We start from the raw sequence: 22626 nt of genomic DNA on the forward strand, positions 1-22626 counted from the left end.
CGAATACATCGCGTACTAAACTAAAAATAATTCAATTGTCATCTACATTTTATTCGACATGAAAAGTAAATTTCATAATTTAGAAAGCTTCAGTGTCTTGTTATTTCGCGACGACCATTGCAAATTGGAAAATATCTTTGCTTTGGATCATCGGCATATGTAATTTGTAATAAAAAATATAAATTCAACAATTTTTAATATCTTGATAAAAGGTATTAAAATTGTGCCCTTTTTCATTATATTCGTAAATCTATCACTTACAAAGAAGAAACCTCGTGAACTAATAACGTGAACACCCTCAATAAGATAGAATTATCTGTACTAAGAATAAATAGATCTAGTGTAAAACATCGTTAAGAAGTGTAAAAAGGAAGGATTAGTGACTTTAATGATCGATCACGGCTAGTTTATTTTCTGCTGGCTGAAACGCGTTATCGGCGGCTTCCTTATAAATTTTCAAAATTTTCTCATCGCTGACCATAAAACAGCAATTTACAAATGATTAAGGCAAACATTTTAAAAATAAGTACACCAGTTCGTCGGTTTCTCGGTTATCTGATAAACCTCCCTCATTAACCCGGCAAGGAATTTTGATTTCAAACACAGATACACACTACACGCGCGACAAACTTAAATAGTGTGTCTGCACACTTCACTAACGTGATCGCGACGTAGCATTAGCGTAGCATTAACGTTACCGCGAAGGGGCGATATTTAAAACAGCTCTTATATCGCGTAAATATACCAAAAAAAGAGTCGTAGCCACTGGTCGTTGCGTTTTGCAAATATAATAGAATATTTTGATATCTTTTATCAGAAGATCATTGAAATTAACTCTTAAATGCACGATGCTTCTAAATATAACCAAATATTTTGAAATTTTTTATTATAATTTTGTGCCTTATAATTTTTTAAGAAGATTGGTTTCTTTTAAAAATCTTGGCGCTTCTAACGTTTGATTAAAATTTTTATAGAAGAGAGATCAATATTATAGTAGGGGTTAGCAGCAGTAAGTTGCTAGCTGATTAAGAAAAATATTTTAGGTGGCAACATCTTGACTCAAGTTATTGTATTAATTCAAAGATGGTAAAGTAGATAAAATAGTTTTCTTGTAAACAGACGCTCCGTTTATTCGTTTACATTAATTGAATTAGATATACCACGATAATAGTGGTAGTTTCGAACACACAATGGAGCAATTAATAAATAATGTTATGTTCGATATATTACATTATGTTTGAAATACAGCTGTGTCGTCGAATGGCAATTTTACGTGTTTACGGGTTAGAGAGAAGTTTGAAAAGAGAAAAATACGAAGGAAAGGTACGTGAACTATCGAAACAAGATTCTGTACGTTGCAAGCGTGACGGTAATTATACTTGAAACTGGGTTGCATTCAACAGATAAAATCAATGACAAACGATGCGACGTTTTATTCGATAAATTTCGGTGGAACACGATCAATCTTAGGTTTTTGTCTCTGATTCCTCGTGATTATCTATCAGCGGGATCGGATTTTTTTGTTTCGAAATCGTTGCTTTCGGCCAATTCGTTTTTAGCGAACTTAACTTTCGATTTTTCACATTAACAGTATTTTAATCACAAAAACGATCAGTTTGGTCTCGACTAAAACTTTCGTAATATATGTATTTAAATAACCCCGATTATTTTAATTAGTAATTTATGCCGATATTGTACAAAATAAATTTCGACTTTATAGATAATAAATTATACAATACATAAACGAACTTCCCTTCGAAATTAATACATAATAGTTTAATAATGATTGTTTATTAAATAATAACCAATATTATTTTCATAGTAATTTTATTTATAATAATTTTATTTGCACGTTGGCTCAGGAATGCAGACTTCGATGTACAGGGATTAATAAGTGTCGATCATAATACATATAAGAACAATGTATGTATATTTCTCCATAAGCCACAGTATCATCTAGCACGTAAAATCGTTTTCGTTTGTATCGGATAAACGGAATACGGTGGTCGGTATTGAATTCAGATTAGCCTCGAGTCGTACAGCATCGGTATCTTAATTTAATAAAGGTAAGCCGTACAAATTGTACTGTGAATCGAATCGATGTCCCATGTATTACATGGACGCGAGTGTATCGCACGTTATTCTTCGTATAATTATTCCGTTACTTATACCTGCGTTTATTAATACCTGCATTTACTCAGGGTAAGAAACTTATTCTCTAAGTCGCGACTGATACAAGTTGAACAAATATTTAACGTCTACATATACATATACATATACACGATAATTGCGAAAAAATATAAAAGTGGAAGAAAAAAAAGGGGACAATCGGCATCTGACGAATTTTCGTCGAAGCGGATTTCGACGCAGGGAAAATGAAATCTCAGTTCTCGACAAGGATTACGTAATAATTATGGCCTTCCCTGTCGCTGGGAAGCGCTAACGATCTTCATTTGTTTACAAATATAGAAAATACGTCTGTCGTATTATAATAAAGTAACAAACACGATACACCTAAATTAATTAGTAATGATAGTCTGCGCGAAGATCTCGCCTTAACCTGCCTTCGCTCCTCCCTTCGCGGGTCTCTGAAATACAAATACATACGGTTTGAGCTATTTATCGTGATCATTCAAACCTCTGAAAATTGGAAAAGGATTAAATTAGAGCGAAAATATTCCTTAAAAAGAAATCATATGGCTACATGATACATTTCGTCGACTAAAAAATGACTCGAACAATACGAATGACAGACTACTTTACCAGAGTAAAGGTGCACGGATACGATATAACATTTTGCAAAAATTAAATGTTATCTTGTAATATATTTTGATCTATCGTTGCTTTAAAGGCAAAATATATAAAACTCGCGTGGCAGTAAGCGCGTGAAAAACTTCTTACACTTACTAAAAAAGTTTAAAAACGAAGTCGAAACGTAAAAATTAAAAAGTAGAAGCAAGGACAAACACTAACGTTAAAAATAACTTCTGTTTTTCTATTTATAGAACTTCATAAAATCGCTTTCCTCACCGGAACTTCTTTGCGGCCTACGATTTTGCACTGAGGACTACCGACCACACCATACTGGTAGTTGCACGAGCAATCTTTCTGGAGTTCTACATTAACGAGTCCATCGACGACCCTCCTCGCTGCTACTTGGACGAATTGTTTCTTCTGGTTCGGTTTGGCATCCAAGAAGTTGTTAGAACTGAACGCTGCACCACCAGACTGCAATATAATATCAGGTAAATGTTCGATTCACTCAGCTTCCTACGTGTTTCTGTCTTTCGAAACGCTCACGAGCTTCGTAATAATGGATGAGGATCACTTGTTGAACACTTACGGATACCGCGAAGTCAGCGCAGACGTCGTCGATCGCCGGTGAGAGATTGCTCTTCATGTCCGTGTTTCCGGTAAGAGGCTTCTTCTTGCTGTCAGCGAACGTGTACACGCTGTCTTGGTCGTATCCGACGATATTCTTCAGAGGTTTGCCCGAGACGAACAGCTCTTCAGGATACGACACATGGTAGTAGGTGAGTCCCAAATCACGATATATCTTGTGACCGAGCAAAAGCCTGAGATGTTGCAACTGAAAGAGAAAACATGGTTTAAATATTATTTAATTCCACAAATCGATCAAATTCTACAGTCGAAGTACGTTTATCTTGACGATTATTAGCAGATATTTATGCAAATACATATCTTCGAGAATATAATTAAAAAAGTAGAAAATTTGTTTTATTTAAAAAGTATCATAGGAAGCAATGCACTTGTACCAGGCCATATTATGTACATTTTGTATAATATTGTACTTCCATATTTTTTATAAGCGCATAAAAATTCGCGATCTAATTATTAGGAAATTTAAATTTACATAATTATTCGCAAAGAGTCTAATGATTAATGATCATAATTGAGGATTATTTTTCAATTTCTGATCGATTTTATGATGAATTATCTATTCATCAACTATATGTATGTAGCGCACGTGTTAAACTAGGAGTTAACGTCATAGAAAGTCTTGCTTACCGAAATAGGGAAAGGACTCTTCTCGCAAGGGTTCGCGATCACTGCGACCACGGCTTTGGCCGCACCAGGTCTGAAGGGATATCGAATCGCAGTCTCGTAAGCGTCGGTCAACTTGAATGTACCCAGCTCGACGTCCAATTTCTGGCGTAAATAATTAAGCTTCTTCTCCGTATCGCCTGTCTTTGCTTCCTAGAAATCGTTATTTTCTTTTTTACTACACATAAATCACGCCAGTTACAAAAATGTTGGGACATTTTATGGATCGTGCTAACGTGTATCAAAGAACAAGAAACCAGAAACGAAAGAATATATAAAAATTGATTGTTGTTGTTTATCGTTTATTATTTAGGTAACAGTTTCTGAGTTTTGAGGATCTCTAACTAAGAAACTGCTAATTAAGAAATTAGAGTAGTTTTTATATTTTGACAGTTCTTGTTATTATAAAGACGTAGAAAATTGTCTTAGAAATCAACAATTTTAAGATATTTACAAAAATTAACTACATACATGTATATATTCTATTCTAATTATCAATACTATTTTTATTAAATGAAATAAGACTAAATAATGTGGAACCTCGTTCCAGAAAACAAATTACTTTTACTGTCAATTTTTGTACATATCTTAAAGTTCACGATTGTTAAGACATGCCATTCTTCTATACATATGCTGTATAGTTAACGATATGCTTTGAAATTGCTCATACGTCATTCAAATGTTGCATCAAACGGAGCACATTGAAATATAGTACATAATACGTGTTTAATAGACTTCGACTTCATTTACTAGACAGAATATTCATCGAGCAACGATCTACTATTTATCACAAATGGTTTCTGTCGTATTTATCCGTGCAGATTTTCTTGTTTTTCAATCGATTTAGCGATAATGTTTTATATAACTCAGGCAGCTGCTAGTAGATGTATCCAATTTTAAGTCATAACAAGGAAAATCAATTTTGAACGGTGAATCAACTTCTTGTTATTGAAAATGAATCGCATAAACATGCGGGGCGCCGACCACGTGATTTCCACGCGCATCTAGAGAAAAAGTTAATGATGTCGGTGAATGGCGTATAAAAAAAAAACGATCATTATGTCGATCGGAAGTGTAATTGAACTCTTGAATGATCTTTACTGTTCGGTTCATTGCATCAGCCTCTACTTCTGTCACATATTTCTTTAATGAGCTTCGAAGCGTTCATTTGTAGAGTAAATGAAAGGATAATTCGATTTCCTTCGAAACGTTTAAAAAACGTAGCCTTTTTGATAGTCAATGATATTTTGTTGTGTATTTGGTGTCTATGAAAAGTTATATTCACGATATTATAAAGTTTTAAATTGACTAGCTTCGAGCTCTAAATTAATGTATAATAGATATCATCGAACGGCACATTTAATTACTAATTTTTGAAATATTGCTTTAAACTTAGCTACAAGTTTTCCAAGCAACGCGTTCAGCAGCATTTTATCCGACAACGCTACGAATCTTTCACTTAAAGTTCCGTTACGAACTTTTCAAATAACTTTGTTTATCTAATATCTTCGTTTATCGTGTCGAGAAAAGTTACTGTTTCCCTATATAATGCCTTAAAGAAGGTAGAATTACCTGCCAAGTAACTGTTGGTTTCTTTTCGTGGAATTTCATGTTCTTCACCTCACCGTCGATGTTCGTTTCGCCATTCAACGTGTAGTGTTGTGGCCATTTCATATTCTCGCTGAATCCAATAAGTCCAACGTGCACATCTCTGTAAAATTAATTGTAAGGAAAATGGTAAACATTAATCTGGAAAAAATCGGTCAAATATAGTGAAATCTACACAAGACAAGAAGGGTGTTCTCTAAATTTCTTTTTAATCCTTAGTTGAGACTGTGATTGAGTTGTTTGAGACATTATTAAGTACGCATATTTTTACACTTCAAAGACAAAATACATGTTAATACAATTTGATTTTATATTACATATCGGCATCCAATATATATTTTTAATAACCTTTGTCTAAAACAGTCTAATATTTATCGAATAATATAACTTTGGTAATTTTTGTATAGTTTCAATTTTGTAATTTTCATTACACGGTGTTGCTTTTATAGTCTTATTATTGCATAATTAACTATAAGTAGCTATATCGTTTTTAAACTTGTTACAATATTCTATATTTATTTAACTGTGAAATTACTTGAAAAAATGCAGATGATAAATCGAAAATCCAACTCACGTAATTCCTTGTTGTTTCAATTCCTCCCTGACCTCGGACATCAAAGGAACAATCATCTCTTTGTAGATTTTGTCGTTCGGTGTCTGTTGTTCGACTACGAAAACAACGTCAGCCTCTTTCTTCGGAACTATTACGCTGAACGTGTCGCCTACCTCGATTTCGTTTGCTCCTACCTTGCAAGTCACTGAAAATAGGAAGAAAATATTTAGCTCCATTTATCTCGAACGTTTAGAGTCAATGGTACGTTTTAGAGGGAACTCACCACAAGACGCTGGAACCTGAGTGCTCATGACGCCTTGCTCGTAACAAGCATAGTGATAAGCTGTGGCAATTATGCAAGCTCCGTTTGGTGTATTAACGGCGGTCGCATGATCGCAAGCTTCGCGATACAGTACTGGATTAACGATATTGAAGCAAGATCTATAATCATATTTTATCAAATATTAGAAAAACTTCAAATTAATATTCAATTTAATATTCATTAATTCATATTTAATATTCGATTAAATATTACAATAATATCATATTATTCTAATAAAAAAGTATAAATGCGAGTGATTTATAATATGGATGAAAAATTTGGGATTATTTGTTAAATTAGAAGGAAACGTTGATTTTCTCGGTGGGAGAAGTATAAAATTTTATGTTCGATCTTTCAATACGTATAGACGAGTTTTTAGATATAATAGCAAGGGAAATGTTAAATTACGATAATTAATGTTAACAATCAAGGTCAAGTTACTGAACTATAGAGGAAAGATATAGTAGACTTTTTATTTTTATGTCATATGATAAAAAAGGAGAGCAACGTCACCGAAACTTGATGCAAATTTGTTAGGTTCAAATATATAAGCGATTAAAAGGATTTTTGTGAAAAAGCAAGATAACTAATTTTATGACGATCAATATTTTTGAAAGATTCGATGAACTAAGGAAGATACATATCTTGTCTTAATACTAAATAGAAACGTCAAGTTATGTGATATAGGATTGTGTTCACACACACGAAGTATGTTCATTTTTAAAATGGAACTTGTAAATAGAAAATAGAGTTATTATGTTTTACCCCTGAGAAAGTTGTTTGTGTTGTTTCGTTAAATATTATTACTTCAAGAAGACTGTGTATCTAATTAGCAAATAATAGAAGTAGTACGAGCTTGCATAAACTTTTTTTATGTAAAAAGAAAGTGTGTACGTACTTCAAAGGCGAATTGGAGCTAGAAAAGTAGTCGGTACAGACTGGGGCATGGTGTTTGTGGTCCATTGCAGTCGCTTCTGGGCATTCACCCTTTAGCTTGTACGCGTTTCCAAATTCTGATCCACTTTCGGTGATCTAAAAATACAAAAAAGATTCGTATTTTCGAATTATATATAGAACAATTATTTCTATTATTTAATTATCCAAACACGAGACAAATATAAATGAAGAGAAATCTAATTTTATCCTATCCTAAATGGATAAGATTATTATTGTTCTATTTAAAATAAATATATATTCTTTACATACTAACTACATAATAATTCTTAAAAATTAGTTTCAAACTAGATAATCATTTTTAAAGATTCTAGTAATTTCCTAATGATTTCTCAGATTTACTTAAATTTTAATAATTATCCTTATATGTATGGACGAGAGTGTATCCTTCGTATTGTTTTTTTCACACAAATTTTGTAGCCTAATCGTCGGTAATTGCAGTGCGAAAAAATCCGTATCTCGTTAACTCTTTTCGAGAATGTACCTCACGAATGGAAGCGTTACCCTTTAAAGATCGAACGATACTCTGGTTGGAACGTGAGCTTTGGTGCCCGTACGATTTCCACGAGCTCTGAAGCTCTATAGAGACTTCGTGATACAAGACACATACCTTTCCAGAGGGCAGAGTAAAATCGTCGTATGGTTCGTTGTTGCCATCACCAAGGATTCCACGAAGTTTACCCAGGTAGAAGCCAGAAACGTGGACGGCGCAAATCATAGGTGATTTGTTGGAGCATGTAACTCGGACACCATAATCGGACTTGATGTTGGTGAATGGCGGGAAGAGGTAAGCGTGTAGATTCTTCGTGCTCGTTGGGAACTCGGCCGGTTTGTTATTCACCAGAATCTGAATGAACAGTCACGTTCGTATTCAAATGTCACAGATAATACAGATTTATTATTAATTGATACTTTTAATATGATTCGACTATAAACTCAATCGATCGCAAAAAGGAAATTAAAAGAAGAAAATTAACCTTAAGAAGAAACTGGATAAAAGTGGAACTCTTTGAATTTTAGGCTATTAGCTAATAACAATTTGATCCTAATTTTAGATATTTTTAAGCAATTTCGCTCAACTTTCCTTTTTGCAAACGATTTCATAAATTACCATAAATTACGAATCATTTGTCAGAAGAAAATTTTCTCACTTACGTTTCCATTACTCTTGAGGGTGATGCTCTCTTTCAGCTCGGTAACCGTGATGCTGACCAGATTTCCTCCATTGAAGTTTGCTATGACAGAGAAATTTCCATCCTGCATATCTTGTGCTAGAACATAAGTGCAGGTACCGGGCAAGCTTAAATGACGTCCATCAAACGTGAAGAAGTGTCCTCCATGAGTGACGACTCCTGATTTGCTGAAGGGCGGTATGAGATCTTTCAGATGAGCGGTCGGCCTAAATGACAAACGAAAATTTCTGTAATTCTACTTGTCTGCGTAAATTTTTAAATTACAGTTGTCAAAAAATGCAGTTTTAAGTCTCAAGTATGAGCGTTGTTTCCATCCTTCCAATGTGGACGGTATAAAAAGGATAGAGCGAGACATTTAAACGTTTTACAAGATCGTTTATCAAGTTATTTACCTGTAAGCGCGATACAGATCCAAAGGAGTCGGTAGCTCTCTGTTACGTAGAAGATTCACAACAGAGGATTGGATGGCGGAAATGCCTGGGAGCCTGGACAAAACAGTGAAATCGAGTGGTTGGACTTGAACGAAGGAGAGTAAGTTGCCCCACGAACACTGTTTTTGCAACAAAGTCAGAACTGATTGAACCGCGGACGAGAGTTGCGAGTAGATCTTCTTCAGTTCGTTCGCCTCGTCGACCTGTAACAATTTCGTCAATTCTTTGATTTGTCAAAATTAATACTTTCATTGGTTTAATGAGATTATTATTATAACATGGAATTTACGTTGTGAATTAATCTAATTACATATTCATAGATAATGACAACAGTCTAGATCAGATTTGATTTACAATGTACTTACAAAAATATTTTAACATTTACCACGAGAAAACTTTTATGTCCATATTGTATGTGTTACGCAAAACATTTTTAAATTTCATTACAATTACGAAGAGTGTAAACTTACTGGACGACGTAATAGATGCGACTTCTTCTGAATATCAAACCTACCAAATTTGCATATGTATACTCGAGGAAACATACCTTCTCTTGTTTGATGTGCTTGAAAACATACTGGCAAATGCTGTCGACAAGATGCTGTAATTCCGCAGTAGGCAGAATACTCTTAGTGACCCTGCACAGTTCTTCGATCGGAGCCAGAATAGTTTGCGGTATCTCAAAGTTCTTCAGATCTTCCAACTTCTCCTTCAGCACTTCGTAGACAGGCAGGGCCTTCAGTTCGTTCATCAGCATAGTATAGAATTCTTCGACGCTTCGTTTGGCCTGTTCCAATGTTATCAATACAATCTTGGCGAAGTCTTGAACTATTCCAGTGACTATACCTATGGTATCATTTATTTCCTTTTGATGTTGATTTATCAAGTCAAGAACCGCGTTAAGATAAATATTGGCGAGTTTTGCCAAGGTCTCGAGGATATCCATAGCTTGATGGAATATCTTCTCGTATGATTGCTTCAATTTAGGATAAATCGACTTCGTGGCATCCTTTAGGTTGGTCATTATGTTGGTTAATTGTTCTTGAAGTTTATCCAGACCTTTCGCAATTTCTTTCATCATCTCCGTGACAGCTGTCACTAAGACGCCAAAATATTTGGTCCTTGAGAAAGAATAAGCATTTTTAAACATTTCACGTAATCCTTAATTTGTCTTCTTATTCTAACATTGGAACTACCGGTCTTTAATATTTATCTAAATATATCATATAGTAGTTGATTGGAAATATAGCAGTATAATGAAAATTCTCTAATGCGTGTAATCATATTTCTATCGCAAGAAAAGCAGGCATTTTGATATCGTTAAAAACACTCGCATGTTTATAGTAATTGCAAAGATAAAAAGTCTGATACCAGTCATTTTGGTTTAGTAGATCCTTAGGGATGAATTTTCGACACACGAAACTTTCTACTATTTTTGTGATCCGAGACTCAGGTAAATGACAATCTTTATAAATAACTTAGGAGAATGATGCAATTATATGAATTTAATAACAATGCAATGAAGTTCGTGTTTCAAGACTTCCGACTTATTTTAATTACTATAATTTTTCCAATAAACAATTTACTGATAAAAATTTAACAGTTTAGAAAATGAGGAAGAAAGAAATAGACGTTCCAGGTTCTGAGTTTTAAGCATTTGAGATTTCATGAGGTTTCGGTTTCGAGTTTCAAACTCTGGTTTCGACCTATCTTTAGTTGAAAGTTTCCTAATATTCTAATAAGACGTCATCCTTATATATAATATAGATCTATATAGATTCTAATATAGAATACTATAATACATATATGTACATACACGATGTCCCAGGATATTGCAGCGAAATGGTACCAGCATATTCTATGAGTGAAAATAAGAAAAAGATGTCATATAAACATAAGCTCACGAATGCTTTGTTAAAATATTATAATAGAAATACGAAATAACAGTGAATTATGTTTTTTTTTCAATGTAATGGTTAAACAAACTATAACTTATGGAAGATCAATTGGGAAGTTTCAAAAGTAATTCAAAAGTTTACTAGAGAAGAATTAACATAAAGAATTTGTAATATCTTCGATAAAATTATAGGAAATCAACAAGAAATTTGTAATACAATAAATTCTGTATTTATAAGGCAATATCCTGAAATAGAACTAAATATCGCCGATTTACCTTTATGTTTCATTGAACAAAAATCAATCCGTTGTTATATTCGTATTTTTATTATAATTGTTTAATGTAGCATTTATGAGTCTATGCTTAATGTACTCTTTTCTTAATTTTATTCATAGAGTATAGTAGCACCGTTTAATGACTATTGTATATATATTATATAGTAGGTAATATAATACTATATAATACATAGTTTACAAAGTTTTCAAATCATTAATATTCACACTAAATAAACAAATACTTCGCTTGGTATGGACTAGACAAATACAATAGTATCATTTCAATTTGTTTTATATATATTTTTACTAGTAAATAATTTTGTCCACCTAATGAAAGTTTCACTGTTATCAATTTCAATATACAAGATATCTCATTTAAAATAGTTTAAACTATTTTTCCTCTACATATATTACACATTTATTAAAAAACATCTGTAAATTTAAAAAAAGGAAACAATTATTTGATAACGATTACCGTGATACTGTTTAAATGACTTTACGTAATCTAAACTATATTTAGCTATAGTTAAACTATATTTAAAATATATTTTTACAATAGTTTCTGTATCGCCACAAGTTAGTACAGAATACGATTAAGTATCTATTCTATGCGCAATATCCTGTGGCTCATGTTAAATATCACTATAGGAAACAGAATCTCGTAAGAATACTCACAAGGTAGCCTGGATTTCTTTGATACTCTCGTCAGCATTAAGTTCGTCCTTTATCTTGTTCAGTTCTGTTTGATAATAATCCAAAAGCGGCTTCATATTTGGTTGCGCCTTCTTCAGATGTTCGATGAAGTCTGTGCCTTCTGCTTTCACTTGGTTCAATGCGTAGTCGTCGACGTCTTTTAATTTCTTCACAAGCTCGAGAATCTTATTTTTCTTAATTTCCTGTAAAAAGTCAAATCAACGTAGATAGCGAACATTTATGGGATAATTTTACGATATGTGATCGATCGTATTCACAATTTAATGATGATCAGGCTATGGATGTTAATGGAAATTCTTATTTCTAAAGAGAAATGAAACACGTAAACAGAGATTTGTTTCATTCGCCAAATTTAATAGCTAGTGTCTTTTCTTTGGATATTTTCTATATTTTTGCATATTATACGCATTTTGCGCATTTCTTCATATTTAAATGCATAAACATCCAGTGTTTACTTATCATTTATCTCTATAGAGACAACAATTCGCTCTTATGAAGAACGCAAACATTACTTGATCAAAGAATCGCAGAATCACAATAATATAATAAAGATCCCTATCGTCATTATCGAATTCTAGTAAATTGCCCTAACTCAATTTATCGCTGGACAATCAAGTTTACTTACCACTAATTCGGCAACATTTTCTTTGTTGAAACCAAAATCGGGTTTCAGGAATTGTTTCTCGTCCAAATGAACCAAACCGTGGAACAGCTCCTTCTTCGCCCCATTTATGATAGCATTCCCGTGGATCTCCGCCAGTTGACCAATGACAACTTGTCCATTGACGCTAAATTTGACCTTAGGGTTGCCTGAAATTAATGCATTCAAAATGAACACACATTGAGATGAATTTTCAAACGTCGACATAAATTTTTTGACAAATTTTCATGAGTTCGATAATTTTGCATTCTGTAAATTTGAAACGGCTTGAAAACGTATGCAACTGCAAACGTATGCAAAATATCAAACTTACCTTTGAAGTATGCCTCAAATTTGAATGGGTTCAAGTTATTGGCCTCGTAACTCATAACGCAAGGAGCCTCGCCTAACAAAGACAGTTCTCTGTATATTTTTTGCTTGTTCTTGGAGATATCCAGCTTCCAGTCATCCTTGATCAGTTCTTTGTCAGGTAAAGTGACAAACAGATAAACATGGCTTGTGTCAGCAGAGAAAAGAGCACCCAAAGTTTTTGGTTTTTGTTTTACGTCATTGTAGGTGAAGAAATTGCCGAGTCCTATTTGTTTAGTAGATATTGTCAAATGAGATTTCAGATCGAGCTTCAATTGTTGGCCACGGCTATTTACTTCGATCGAACTGGTCAGGTTTCTGCCTTCTGGAAGTTCTTGCTTTTGCACATTCACCGCAACTGTGATCTTCTGACTTTTCTTGGCGAACACGTCTATGTCCAAATTAGCGTTCAATAGTTGATCATTGTTACAGTGCACATTTCCTTTCACTACCATATCCTGCAAATGAGAATACACAAAATATTCGACATTTGTATTGTACTTTTTTCACTACGCAATTTTTACTTTTTCTTTTTTTTTTATTTTTAGATAAAGTGTAACTGGGTGGCGAGTTAATTTAAATTTTCCATTGCAAATTTTTTATTCACAGTATGAATCGTCGTGTACATTTTGAAAGATTATTTTGGATTTTCTATAAAAAATGTTGCGTTTCGAATCGAAGTTATACAGATACAAATGAAATGTGATTATTCGTCATTATGTATCATATTAATGTTACCTTAGACTGCGTTGGATACGAGAATTTCGTTTCTCCATTAAGGGATATGCTGTTTTTATCGATGTTAATGTCTCCATTGACAGACAAACTGGTCTTATCAGATGGTTTGTTCTTTCTGTCCAGATAAAGAGATGCATCGACCTTGTATGACGCAGTCTGTTTGGTCTTAGGTAGATCGTATGTGAAAATAGCAGCTATTTCACGGGAAGGCAAAGATACAATGGAAGCTGTAATCATAAATATTATTAATATATTAGTTCCATTAACGTTTGAAATTATTTCAACAATTATTCCTCGTTTTTACCAGCTTCTTTAGGATGAATGTATAATTGATAAGTGTATTCGGTCTTGTCCTTTGAAGAATGGAGATAGAGATTCGTTTTGTGGTCGAATATTGGGTTTTTCAACTCCGTTCTGGTCTTCAGGCCAAATTCTACGGGCACGTTGAACTTCTTCAGATCGACTTCTACCGTTACTTGATGTTTTAGTAATTTTTTCTCTGAAAAATAAAGCATTCGAAGTTTCATTGAAAATCTCATTGAAAATTCTTATACGTTGTGATACGATTTTAACTAAATTAGTAATTGCACTAAGTATCGTTAGATTAATAGTTAAAATAAATAAAAATAAATCATGAAATTATTCTAGATATTTTGAATTGATTTTTTACAGCATTTTCTGCCGCTAACTTTTCCAACGAAACCTAAGATTGATCTAAGTTGAGCATTTCTTTTAACTCGTTTTCTAACAATTTTGAGAATTCTTTTTCTCACTGCAATAGCGATTCCAATTTGGTTGCTTGAACTCGAACGATTCTAAATCGGATAACTCGACTTGTTGATACGAACCTAAACTTGAAGTCGAATCAATACGATCTGAAGTCAAGTAACCTGCCTAATCTGAATGACGTTTAAGACTATGGAAACATTACTCACGTTCAACGTTCATAATCGACTGAAGTTTGAACTGAGCGCAGTCCTTGTTCTGCTCGCAGTAGCTATTGAACACGTGCAGCTCTTTGTTCGATAGTTTTAATTCACCCACAATGGCAGATGGCTCGAAATTCACGTTCAACACTATTGCCACGCCAACTTCTCCATCTTTTTCTTGACTCAATTGTTGACGAGTATATTTGAAGGAGGAGCTCCTTGTATCATCGCCGAGCTTCATGCTTCCATTACCCTCCACCACGATCTTTCCATCCTCATCACGACGTTTGTAGTTTGTGCTGGATATATAATACAACATGTACCTATATTTATATCCTGATTGGGTACATTGTATTAAATTGATAAATAAACTGCGGATGTTCTTCTTATGCAGTTATGAAAAATTTTAGGATACATATATAAAATGGCCAATTTTTAGGGAATTATATTTCATTGATGTCCAAAATACAGACACATTTATATATGTAAAAACAAAATTCCATATGTATTCTATATATGCAATATAGAAAAGCATAGAGTAAATTTATTTTTACATTCCGTTCTTTTAATTCCATTCATAAAAATATAGAAAACGAATGAGAAAATATAGAAATTAAAACACACGTAATTATATTTAGTAAGGGGAATAAGTATCTATTTGATTACGTTCCATTTCGTTAATTACGTTCGGAAAAATACAAATCTGTATAAATATCCACAGTCTATTCATAAAGATCGTAAAAAAATTTGAGAGGAATACCTTCCAGTTACGATGTTCTTGCCATCGCTGGTCACAGCCATGGTGATAAGCTTGCCGTTCTTTGGTGTTGGTTTGTTGGCGATTTCAGCATGGATCTTGCGGTGTTTGATTTTGTCGCTATCAAAGTTCGCGTTAATCACGAAATTGTCGATACTTTCGAGATCCACGTGCGCATCAGCCTTGGCAAATCCTTTAGCAGTGTCCACTATCCATTCACCTGTGATATGATACAAAAATTTGGCCATTTGTAATTAATTGAAACAAAAATTCTCAATTTTAAAACAACATATAAAATGATCTACAAAAAGATTATACATATATCACAGTCTAATAATATTATCTCTCCTTCATTTTAGATTTAAATTAAAAGTATTGATTACATTCTTGTAATTGTTAGCTAGTTTTTCATAAAATCTTATCAGTTAACTGTTCTAACAAAAGTACAATACTAAATGAATATAAACAATGAATATAAAATATAAACAACGAAATGAGAAATTGCAAAACAAAATTGCAGTGATCCTTCTAGAAGAATACTATCGATATATCGATGCTCGAGTCACCTTTGTATTCCCTCTCATTGAGCTTTTGGAATTTGGAGAATATCTCGGTTTTTCCATTCGGACATGCAGATGTTACGTGGAACAGACTACTCGTGTCCAAATACTGCATTTCACCATTCAGAGTATATTTGTTACCGTCAGCAACTGCTTTGCTGTCGATTGTTAGCTTGTTTTCTTCTTTCAATCTCTGCAAAATCACACGAAATAAGAAATTAGATGAACAAGTATCCTGCTAGTAAATTTATTAAATTTTGTCGAGTTTTCTATATTAGCATTATTTTCCAAACTTTAGTCAGATTTTTTCATTTTGAGACCTGTTTTATGTGACCAAGTAATTCTTTCTTATTTTCTAGTCCACTATATTAGAAGTTGTGAATAGCACAAAAGAATTATTTTATTTACGTCTCTTACATATATATTTCTCATATATTTTATCCCATCCTGATAAATATTCCTTTCATATTTCATATAACATATAACGATTCGAGGATTACGAGAAGGTTAAAGAATCAAAGGCAAAATAAAAGTACTTAAATCGTAAAATACCTTGTAAGCGAGTTGCAAATCAACGTTGCGCAATTTCTCATGGAGTAAGTTGGCTTTAGCCTTGATGTTGACGATAGCGACTGTAGGAAGGTATTCGTTATCAGATCTAAACGAAATTGCCTTCTCTCCAAACTGGCCATCCAAATTCACCATAGCTGTCTTCTTCTCTGGCGTTGGATTGTACTTATAGTTGCTCGATAATTGTATACGAGGAAGATTCACAATGTCCAAAGTAAGTCTTCCTTGACCTTCGCTGGGACCTTCGATGTCCTTATTCAATCCTTTCAGCTCAATTTCTGAATCTAATTCGATCTTGTGATCGTTGTTGTATGTCAGCTTTATGTTGTCTGTAGCTTTCATGATATCCGCCTCATCAGAGTTCAACATACTTGAGGAGAGCTCGAGCTTCAGGTTTTGGAGCTTCTCGCTAGGCAATTTCATTTTCAGAACACCGTCCGCTCTGTATGGTTTGTCGACATTGTTTCCGTGTCTTAGATTTACTTTGCTCTATAAAATTAATTGATCTCAATTAATATTAGCGATAACTACAATTTTGTTGATTTTCTGATTTTTAATGTTATTTAGTAGTTGAAAAGTTATTAAAAATATCTATTTAAATATAGTTACTCTTATTAAGAGCCCTAGATGGGTAGATTTATTAATTTTTTTAATTTGGAAGAACTCGCATATTTAGGTTTCAAATTTGTTTAAAATAGCCTTTAGAATTGGAAAAGAATTGAAGAAATTTCTTACCGCCAACGAGAAATCATCTCCGACAGACGACTCGACGCTGTACGTTCCAGTATTGGCATCATGAGAGCAGCCAAGCTGAGCTTGTAGCTTCTTCGGAATATTCGCTCCGTCTAATTCTACGCTCAATTCCCTCAGCTTCCCTTTATCCGCTTGTTCCAGGTTCTTTCCACTCCATGTTAATCTCACGTCCTTTCCGTCCTTATTGATGTACTTCAAGTTAGCGTTGCCTTTGAACGTTATCGCCACCAGATCAAGATCTTGTATGTTAGTATCGTAAATGAATTTCCTCGATGGTCCACCCTTCTGTTCGTAATCTGCCAATTCACTCGACACGCGTACATCGTATTTGTTCTCCTTCTTCGCGCTGTTACGTTTTCCTTTGTACACGAGGTGTCGACCATTGGGTAAAGTAACATCAGCTTCTAGTTGTAACTGGCCATCCTGTAGAGTGCCTTGTAACTGACCTTTGGCGTTAGCTTCCAACTTGTATTTCAAGAACTCTATCACGTTCTTCGTGTCTACGGACGTCTTTGTGATATCAGATACAGTGGACACTTTGAGACGTTTGCTAGGATCCTTCTCAGCATCGTACAGAAGCTCGAGATTGCCTACGTGTTGAGATCCAGAAACAGTTAAAGTAGCGGTAGCCTTGATTTTCCGGTTGATCTTAGGAATATCTACGTTCAGGTTTGCGTTTCCTTCACTACCTTTGTAACAGTAATTACCATTAGCTGTTAAATAGTTCTTCAAGTTAAGACTCAGAGTACCACACGGATATGGACTATGTTTGGCCTTCAATTGGAAGCTGATGTAGGTCACACTGTCGACTTTCATCTCGATGACAGAGTTAAGAACTTGAGGACTAGCCTCCAAAATAGTGTCAACTTTCACCTTCACTCCATTCAGATTTAAGTGTCCATCCAGTAGTAGGTTCACGTTGTTCTTGCCAATATCATGGACCACCAGTCCATCGGCGCTGTATTTGCCACCTGGTTTCATTTCAAGAGAATTGGTGAATTGGCTCCTGCGTCCATCCAGAATGACGCGCTTGCCTTTCACTTCAATGCTGTTTTCCATAAATTCAACTTCCAGTTCAACTTCGTAGTCACCAGGTATCTCCGTGTCTCTCTTGGCAGATAATTCGGTCCCATACTTGAACGACTTATATTTCACTTCGATGTCAGTATTGATCGATTTGCGGGTTAGCTTTCCATCGTATTTCAATTTAAGATTGCTCACCGGGTACGTGAGGTCGCTGTATACAGACCAAAGGAGATCCTTGGGATCTAATTTGTAAACAACTTTCTGTGTTAAGGACAAGCGATTGGTCTCAGACTTTGGATCAGGTCCGTAAATGAACACGAGTTTTTGTCCCATTTCATTTGGTTCTCTGTTGAACTCCCAGTTCAGGTTGAATGCACTGTTCGGATCATTTGGAATGGCAGAAGCTGAGAGTTTGTAGTCGTCGTTGTTTTTCTTGCCATCCAATTTGAATGCTATGTTCCTGTTTGATTCTTGACTGATAACCGTGTCCACGTTAATGCTGGTAGGTGTCCATGCGAGATTACCATCAACAACAATTACTTTTGCACCACCAATAACGAAAGCTACCTTGTCGAACACGTACTTTTGACCACCTTCGTAATCAGAAACATCTATCGTGCCTTCCAAATTGTATTTGTATGATGTCAGCTTCTCCGGACCAGCAAGTTTTATGATATGCTCGGGTACCTTGTACTCCAACACAGGCTTGTATTTGCTTCCACTAGCTATTACCCCTATAACACCGTAGTACTCCATCTGATCGTGAAGAATAGTGACACTCACAGTACGTTCCTTTGGAGTATTCTTAAGTACAGCTTCCACGGAAGCTTTCTTAATAGGCGTGTCCAAAGCTGCCTTGATGTACCTGTTAGGTTCGATACCTGTTTCGACCATCAACGCTAGACGCTTGTTAGACCCGCTACTTTCATTATCCAGCAAAAGTTCGAAGGAACGTTTCTTCTCGTCTTTGATATTGAGGTCAAGTTTGAAGTGATATTTGTTGATTTGTGGGTTATTCAAGGTGATTGCAAATTTGGCTGGTCCGCTTAGGGGGAACAGGGGTTTTTGGATAACGGTACCGAGATCTTGATAAGGATATGATACTTTTCCGCAGATGGTTAGACCAAGAATACTGGCTAGCTGTTCGAAGCAACCGGAGTGTTCCTTGCCCTTTGCGAATTTAGGAGCTACATATTCACTTCCTTTGGCTCCAGAGGAGAATAACACCTCGCTCTCCACGTTGATGATCTCTTGCGTCTTCTCAGGAATGCTATAGTGAATATCAATGCCATGTCCGTCTAATACAGAGGCAATCAATTCATTGCTGGTAGCTGAATGAAGAGTAGTAACGATCTTCATTCCAGATTCGGCTCCAGGTGCTTTAACGAGCATATTTCCGACGATATTGACAGAAACACTTGCTTCAGTAAGAAGTTTAAATTCGGCGTTTTTCGGGTCATTCAAAATAGCTTTAAGATCCAGTTTTCCACCAGTCTTCAAACGAAGTGCGCTTGTTCCAGTCAGACCAAGACTTAATGCGCTTCCCAAACCGGTCGGATACACTAAATCACTGTCGAGGAATTGGAGACAGTTCTCGAAGTCGTAATCTAAGTCCTTGACAACGCCGAAGCCTTTTTCGAGGCTGTCGAAAATTTTGTCGATGATGGCTTTAGGATTCAGCTTGTGGGTATCACCTTGATAGCTCAAATGCGCTAGTTCGACACCAAACAATTTGACAGATAAGTCTACATCTAATTCCTGATCGACCTCGTTGTTCCTCAAATGCACGTTCTTCGCGAATTTATCCAATTCTGCCTGTTTCACATCACGTTTAGGTCTAATCTTTTCATATCGTTCCTTAATATATTTACCAAGCGATGTAGCTGTACTGGTACTTTCAGTGTTCAAGTCTTCCAAGACCTCCCAGACTTTTCCCTTGGGTCCAAAGTAGTGCTCAATCACTCTGTCTAAATTCTCTACACGTGTATTCAACTCAAGAAAATTGAAGTTGCGTCCAAAGAGCTCCATTGTCATGTTTAAGTTTGTGGAACGTGGTACAAAGCTATTTTGACTGTATATAACATTGTTTTCAAGGGTAGAACCGATACCAAGCGAGTCCATCTTATAAGATAATTCGTTGTTGAAGGAGAATTTTCTGAAGTCTTCCGGGAATTTTGTTCGAGGCTTGATCAGTCCAAGGTGATTTTTGGCATTCAGTTTGCTAGGATCTGTCGATGCTCTCAGGTTTCTCAAGTGACTTTGGATGAAAGATCCTACTTGATTGACAGTCTCCTTATCCAGGACCTCTTTCAGAAGGCTGGCCGTGTGTGGACAAGGACAGGCGACCATAGACAAATAAGACTTGATCCTAATTTCACTGTCTTCCTCTCGATCAGCTAGCACCTTAAACAGGACATTCTTCCACTTCATCGTGCACCTGGTTGGCAAAGCTTCAATAGCAGCGACTCGCACACGATTTCGTACGTTCTTATCAGCACCGATATTGGCCAATTTCTGCAAGGTAGCGTCATCAAGGAACTGAGTGTTACCCAGAGCTTTAAGAGCCGAGACGACGATGTTTTCCTGTTCTCTGGTCTTGGTTTTGCCGTTACCTACTTTCTCACGAATCTTGTGCACCGCCTGCTTCACTTCTGGCACATTGTCACAGGAATGTACTTGACAGTACTTGCCGATTACTTGACCAACTCCAAGATAGCCAAGTCGGGGTAGATTAGGCTGGTCCAGAAGAGTTGTTATGGCTGATACCGATGGCAAATGAACATGGCGAATGAGAGTTAGACTGGCATAGAAGAGAAGAGTCTGGACAGTTGAGAGATCTTTGCTCTTCATTAGTTCTATCCCAACTTCCGCTGCTTCACCGCTTCCAGTTTGGAACAGAGCATCCAGTAATAGCTTCTGATCATTTTTGTCGGAACGAACCTTCCGGTACACAGAAAGGATGTCATTCTTGTTGCTTAACCTGAGAACCTTCACAAGATCAGCGAATTTCGCAGCTGCTTCTGGTCTTACGGTACGCCGCGAGGCTACTTCAGTTTTGGCAGCTTTCAACGCATTGTTAATGGCTTCCGGAGAGGATTTCAATACTGGGTGTGGAGCTTCGAAGATGATAGTCTTTGGTTGGGACACTTCTGCGGTGGGATTGTCACTCTTTTCGTTCTTTAAGGTTAGTGTAGTTTCCACAGTAGTCTTGGCACCGGCGCTTCCGTGGCTGAATGGAACGAGATTGTATACTTCTTTGGATACAGCCTTGGTTAAAATACCGCGTTTGAAACGTTGTTCGATCGATTGTTGCGAACCGAGAACTGGAGAAGATTTCCAACCAGCCGCTGTGTCCATGCTGCCAGATACGAGCGCCTGGTCCACGTTCTCCCGGAATGCACACAGAGCAAGGTTTCTATTCTTATTTACGATCAGAGAATCACCTTCCTTGCGGAAGTTAAACTCTGTTGGACAGGTTCCCATCACGTCAGTCTGAAAAGATGATTGATGTGATTATGGTAATGTTTGGTTTATGTACAGTGGCCAACGAAAAGAAGTTTAGAAGATAGATGATCCCCAAAAATATATAATTTTACAAACTGAGGTTATATTCGATAAGAACAATGAAGAACTACTTTCAGCATAAAAAATATATAATATGGAAATTAATAATTTTCATATATCAAATTTACACTTTCTTCTCTCTATTGCCGTAGGCGAGTATGCACTAAACATTGACGAAAGACTCATCTTTCATGTACATACTAGGTGTTCCATATAACTAGAAGTAGCGATATCTTTAAAACAGTTATAGATAGAAAAGAATATTTTAGCAATATTTTTGGAAAATTAAATAGATTGAGATGATGCATTTAGTCGTATTAATCTTGTGTATTTTTGTGCATTAATGTATGTATATTCATATACAATGTATATATATATATATTAATGTATGTATATTGTATTCAGTTCACTACAAGAAAATTTTCTAAAATTTTAAAAATCTTAAGCGTTAAAGAATATATTAGTTTCAAAGTTATTGCAATTTGAAATTTATTATATTCATTTCATCATTGTTATAAGTAAATACAAAGGATTTTGATTAGATTCTAGATTTTTGAGATATCCACTTTTATTACATATCCCATAGTGTAAACAATGAAGACTATTTATGTCTACTATCCTAAGTTGCAGTCGACCATTTGATTATGACGGAACATTAGCAACTAAAAATATTTTATATAAAATGTGATACTTTGGATCTGTGATTAA

The 22626-nt window shown here is 35.2% G+C and overlaps 1 protein-coding gene across 4 annotated transcripts in view; it reads right to left on the minus strand.

The window, feature by feature from the left end:
- Positions 1-1907: 1907 nt before the first annotated feature.
- LOC126924917 (apolipophorins) overlaps positions 1908-22626 on the minus strand; it is a 46199-nt gene continuing 25480 nt past the window's right edge. The window contains exons 5-27 of one of the 4 annotated variants that reach the window (XM_050739901.1): positions 17311-21846; positions 16558-17064; positions 16012-16198; positions 15449-15665; positions 14695-15011; positions 14064-14258; positions 13760-13986; positions 12987-13479; positions 12638-12822; positions 11974-12194; positions 10943-10984; positions 9674-10247; positions 9088-9329; positions 8658-8901; positions 8113-8349; positions 7447-7580; positions 6510-6667; positions 6248-6431; positions 5638-5776; positions 4030-4218; positions 3344-3589; positions 3031-3228; positions 1908-2588 (exon numbers count right to left, since the gene is read on the minus strand). In XM_050739901.1, coding sequence (XP_050595858.1) covers positions 2556-2588; positions 3031-3228; positions 3344-3589; positions 4030-4218; positions 5638-5776; positions 6248-6431; positions 6510-6667; positions 7447-7580; positions 8113-8349; positions 8658-8901; positions 9088-9329; positions 9674-10247; positions 10943-10984; positions 11974-12194; positions 12638-12822; positions 12987-13479; positions 13760-13986; positions 14064-14258; positions 14695-15011; positions 15449-15665; positions 16012-16198; positions 16558-17064; positions 17311-21846 — 9705 coding nt within the window. In that variant the 3' untranslated portion in view covers positions 1908-2555. The remainder of the gene's footprint in view (positions 2589-3030; positions 3229-3343; positions 3590-4029; positions 4219-5637; positions 5777-6247; positions 6432-6509; positions 6668-7446; positions 7581-8112; positions 8350-8657; positions 8902-9087; positions 9330-9673; positions 10248-10942; positions 10985-11973; positions 12195-12637; positions 12823-12986; positions 13480-13759; positions 13987-14063; positions 14259-14694; positions 15012-15448; positions 15666-16011; positions 16199-16557; positions 17065-17310; positions 21847-22626) is intronic. The other 3 variants (XM_050739902.1, XM_050739904.1, XM_050739903.1) reach the window with 3 other exon arrangements.

The sequence above is a fragment of the Bombus affinis genome, chromosome 15 (genome assembly GCF_024516045.1).
Source record: "Bombus affinis isolate iyBomAffi1 chromosome 15, iyBomAffi1.2, whole genome shotgun sequence".
Lineage (NCBI taxonomy): Eukaryota > Metazoa > Arthropoda > Insecta > Hymenoptera > Apidae > Bombus > Bombus affinis.